General features: G+C 47.0%; 1 protein-coding gene across 1 annotated transcript in view; it reads left to right on the plus strand.

Annotated features, from left to right (window-relative positions):
* Positions 1 to 1,698, plus strand: part of T265_03664 (hypothetical protein) — a gene marked incomplete at both ends in the record, with an annotated part of 6,043 nt that extends 4,345 nt beyond the window's left edge. Inside the window, 3 exons of the mRNA XM_009168206.1 lie at positions 932 to 1,115; positions 1,247 to 1,491; positions 1,584 to 1,698. Of these exons, the coding sequence (XP_009166470.1) occupies positions 932 to 1,115; positions 1,247 to 1,491; positions 1,584 to 1,698 (544 nt within the window). The remainder of the gene's footprint in view (positions 1 to 931; positions 1,116 to 1,246; positions 1,492 to 1,583) is intronic.
* Between the last annotated feature and the right edge of the window lie 550 nt (positions 1,699 to 2,248).

Below are 2,248 nucleotides of genomic sequence, written 5' to 3' on the forward strand. Positions count from 1 at the left end.
TTCTTTGTCTCGGTTGATCATAGATGGCCGTCTGTGCGCTTGTGTACGGGGTGCCTTGGCCACGGATTAGGCGTGAACATTCTGTGTCCTTATTTCTCCGGCACATGATGAAATCGGACGTGATCGGACGTATGGGCATAATCGCACGGCCCTATTTCACATGACTGTTCCGCTGCGCAGTAGGCTGATGCGTAGCCGTAGTACTTATGTTTTCCTTTTAGAATAAGGACGCCAAGGTAGGATACTTGTAGTCCGGTGGAACGAACCCATCTCCCCATATAGGATGGAGTGAATGGAGAATTTTGTGTTTAAGTCCACGTCTGTTAGGTTTGAACACTTCGTCGTGCAAATTCGTCAGGTCTTCACGATTTGCATCTGACAATGGCTGTTTGGAATCCTTTCAACATTTCTTATTTGATCTCTCTCTGAATGTTGAGGTAACTGATTCACCGTTCCAAACATACAACACCTTTGCCTAAGAGTAGGTAAAATTTCTAACCTAGGACAACGTTTGCACATATGTGAAAGGAATTTTGACTGCGACTTTCGATTTATTCATTAGATACTTGTGAACACTCTTCACGAAGAAACTGGACCTTACCACGTTCTGATGGTTCACCCGGTGGCTGGTCAACGGTTAGAGGTCTGATTAACACAGTCTTCTAAACCCCCAGGTTGGGGGGGAAACCCAACTGCAATTTCTGCCAGATACGCTACTTTGGGGCCGGACATTTCAGTCAAAGTCTTTGGTTCAGCACTCTAATCGCCCTCCTGCCCAGGTCTGCGCGGTATGACAGTATTCCGACTGGTGTGCAGCCGTGTTATTCACAATTTAAGTTACTCTCATGATATCCAGCAAAGCATAACGTTTGGACCACTGGGCACAGTTGACCACCTGCGATCTCCAACCCGGAATCCTGACCTTCAACAGAAAAGCGGAGCCGCCTTTAACCTCAGAATTGTCCGAGCTTATAGTTCTACTCGAGCGTCATCTGCTACTGATCCTGACGACCTTCCACCTGCTCTTTCCAAGGATGGCGGTGGATTGTTCAACCAGTGCCTGTCTAGCCTATTTGGGTCTATCTGGGAGAAAGAGACCGTCCCAGACAACTGAGGTGAGTCGATAGTAGTGCCCACTTCCCAAAAAAGAGTACTCGCAGTGAATGTAGTAACCACAGAAGTGTTAACTTAACTCCTGTTGTGACGAGGCTTCTGGCGTGACTGGTTCTCCGTCATCTTACGGTAGCACAAGAAACCTTGGGGCATATGCATCAAGCGAGATTTCCACCGAATAGAGGCTGTTTTGACCACATCTACACACTCCATTCAGTTGTCAGAGCATTGCCATATGTACACACAACCCACAATCTTGACTTCAAGGATGCGTTCGATCCTGTCGGTTGGTCGTTGCTCATCAGAGGATGCTCCGGGTGTGTGTGGATATAATCAGGTCCCCATATCCACATACTTCTGGGAGTGCGAGAGTGTGTGGTGAGCTATCCAGAAGCTTCGCTACAAAAATTGGTGTCTGACAAAGATGTCTACTCACTCTGATCCTGTTCACCAAATCCTGAAATAATGAGGCCAAAGTTGGAATATCTTCAAAACCACGGTGTCCAAGTAAGTACTGGAGAGAACCTTGTCGACATCGTCCTCATATTCGGAAACGAAAGTGAAGTACAGGCACTGCTGAATTAACTGACTACCATCATACCTTCTTCCGGAACGCATCTTGCGATTTCAAAGTACAAAGTCATGCTTCAAAATGTGTAGTTACCGAAATACCCACCCCCCCTCCATAATTCAAAAAGAGGCACTGGATGTTGTGGAGAACTTTATACATCTCGGAAGTTGTACCAACTCCGGCAGAATTGTGTTCAGTAAAGTCAGTGCACGAATCTCGAAGGTCAGAATCGCGTCTGTTAATTTGCGTCACTTGGTCTCAACAATCGTGCGCACTAGACTACACCTGGGGCTATGTTGCTATACGGTTGCGGAACATGGCTTCCGTGAATAGATGGCACCAAAGAGGTAATTAGAAAAGGGGGTAGTTGTTTGTCTAGCTGGTATTTCAACCACGGAAAACATCTAGCCACATCAAGTACGGTGGCTCGGTTATGCCCTTTGCATGCCGAAACACTGTCTACCAAAACGAGCTTTGTTCTCTGTGGCTCCTACAGAATGTCAAACACTCGGGGACTACGTATTCCTCGAGGACCGGTGTTACTTCTCCCACTGTCAGCGTCGA

This window comes from Opisthorchis viverrini (assembly GCF_000715545.1).
Source record: "Opisthorchis viverrini unplaced genomic scaffold opera_v5_53, whole genome shotgun sequence".
In the NCBI taxonomy this organism is placed as follows: Eukaryota; Metazoa; Platyhelminthes; class Trematoda; order Opisthorchiida; family Opisthorchiidae; genus Opisthorchis; species Opisthorchis viverrini.